This window comes from Histoplasma capsulatum, genomic scaffold (assembly GCF_000149585.1).
Source record: "Histoplasma capsulatum NAm1 scaffold_3 genomic scaffold, whole genome shotgun sequence".
Classification (NCBI taxonomy): Eukaryota; Fungi; Ascomycota; class Eurotiomycetes; order Onygenales; family Ajellomycetaceae; genus Histoplasma; species Histoplasma mississippiense.
The window spans coordinates 1,688,223-1,690,183 of NW_001813980.1; the positions used below are offsets into that span (position 1 = coordinate 1,688,223).

Sequence of the window (1,961 nt, forward strand, 5' to 3'; positions counted from 1 at the left end):
ACTCGTCAAGCCTCCTTGACATTGTGTGTTTTGCTGCTGCGAATTCTCCTGGCCGGTAGAGCGATCATTGTCCCTGCCGAAACGTTCTTGCTGATCTCTCATACCGCGGCGCGAACCCCTGCTTCGATCCCCTACGGCCCTCATGTTCCCGCGAGGTTGTGCTTTCTTGACTTCTATCGGTTTCCCGAGAATTTCTAGCGGTCCTGAGAGGGTCGCTTCGACGGCTGCCTCGCTGTCAAAGGTTACGAACCCAAACCCTCTAGGCCTACCACTATCCTTATCGATCATGAGGGTAGCATCCACAACGCGACCAAACTGCATAAAAAACTGTTTAAAGTCTTGTTCGGTTGCCTCTTGGCTAACTCCACCGACAAATATTTTACTTGTCCTCTCCTGTTCATCTCTAGGAATGGCGCGCTTCGGGTCGATCTGTTATTTCAGTGAGCTTAGATGTTCCCATAGATATATTAACGGCTAGCAAATTATCACAACTTATTTCACATCTTATTAAGGTGATAGCAAACCAATAGAAAAGAGTGATCCTTACAATTTTACCATCGAGATAATGTTCTTTCACCATCACCGTGTTCACGGTCTTGGGGTCTTTGAAAGTAAGGAAGCCGAATCCCCTTGAACGCCCCGAGGCGCCGTCACGCATTACTGTGCATTCTTGGACTTCCCCGAATTGGGAAAAGTAGTCTTTGAGTGATTCTAGTAGGTGGAACATCTGTGGTCAGATTTTTTTAAATTCTCCCGGAATGGTTTGGGTACATACGATCAGTTGTTTCCCAATTCAGCCCCCCGATAAACATTTTGCTATATAGATTTATTAGTCATAATGCCCCCAAAATAAGTAGAAATCGGTAGAAACGGCTGCTCTAATAAATCAATCAAAGAAATAAGTAGAAAACAGAATAGCGATGCAGGTAAACATGAGATGTGGTAGTGCCGACATATACAACAAGGTGCTGCTGAAAAAACATCAGAGTTGTTGAACATTCCGATTCCTGCGCGGCTAAAACCAGTGAGAGGGGGCAGAATTCTCGTGTTTAGCTTTCACTACCAAGCACTGATCCGACAAGTCTCGTTCGTGGAGCCGCTTGGTTGCAAGGGTTGGGTTAATTGTTGTAATTTTGGACATTTGTGAGGTTTTGAGAGAGGAATCATATAACTCCTTTACAATCGGATTTTTGGGTTGACGGGTTGAAATCTCTCAGGCACACGGCTCACTCAGGAGCATCGTCGGATATGCATTCATGCAGAGCTGAAGTCAGATCTGCCCTGTATAAGACGTAGTTGTAAAATATTTTTGGGACGAGTGTATTTTCTTTTCTGTTTCTGCCCGAAGACCCTCTGCTTCTCTAAAAGTCCGTAGCTAGGTAACGCTGTTCGATACCCCAGAATTCAAGACAGCTGAAGTGTCTACCTCCTGCTCTGTTCTATCAAGATATATCGACAAGAAGCTTTTAGTAGCAGCTGTACTATAGTCGCTTGAATAACTGGCTCGCTTGGCAAGAGCTTCGTCTAAGTCTCATCGACTCCCAATTCCTTCTCACAGCGTGCTGGCTGATAATCCGATACCCTTGTTCTGATTATTGTCTGGTTTTCCGAGAACACTATGTAGGATCCCCTTCCTCAAGACATATCCACCCGATTCCCTTTGCTCTCAAGTATCCACACTTCCGGTCTGAGTAGTTTAACCCAGTAGCAGACCCCATCCGACACGCTTGCACAAGCCTCCATCAATCCCCGGTGTGATGCCAAAGTTTCCTTACACGGGGTTTTGTCTTCAAATGTGGGCCAAGCAAAAATATACGCGTGGATGGGCCAGATCACCTTTTTTTTGTAACGAGAACCTGAGATGCCAGTCGATGACATCGGAGAAATTAACCAGTTCGGCAGCAGCGATCCAAACACCCCTAATGGAGAAAACAATAACTAAACAAATATGATAATTCCCA

At 45.4% G+C, this 1,961-nt stretch overlaps 1 protein-coding gene across 1 annotated transcript; it reads right to left on the reverse strand.

Moving 5' to 3' along the window:
* Nucleotides 1–194: 194 nt before the first annotated feature.
* On the reverse strand, nucleotides 195–1,141 carry HCAG_03640 (hypothetical protein; the record flags this gene model as incomplete). The annotated part of the gene is made up of 5 exons (XM_001541492.1): nucleotides 195–232; nucleotides 270–429; nucleotides 548–711; nucleotides 776–816; nucleotides 1,071–1,141. 5 exons carry the CDS (start codon nucleotides 1,139–1,141, stop codon nucleotides 195–197), a joined length of 474 nt encoding a protein of 157 aa, XP_001541542.1.
* Nucleotides 1,142–1,961: the final 820 nt, after the last annotated feature.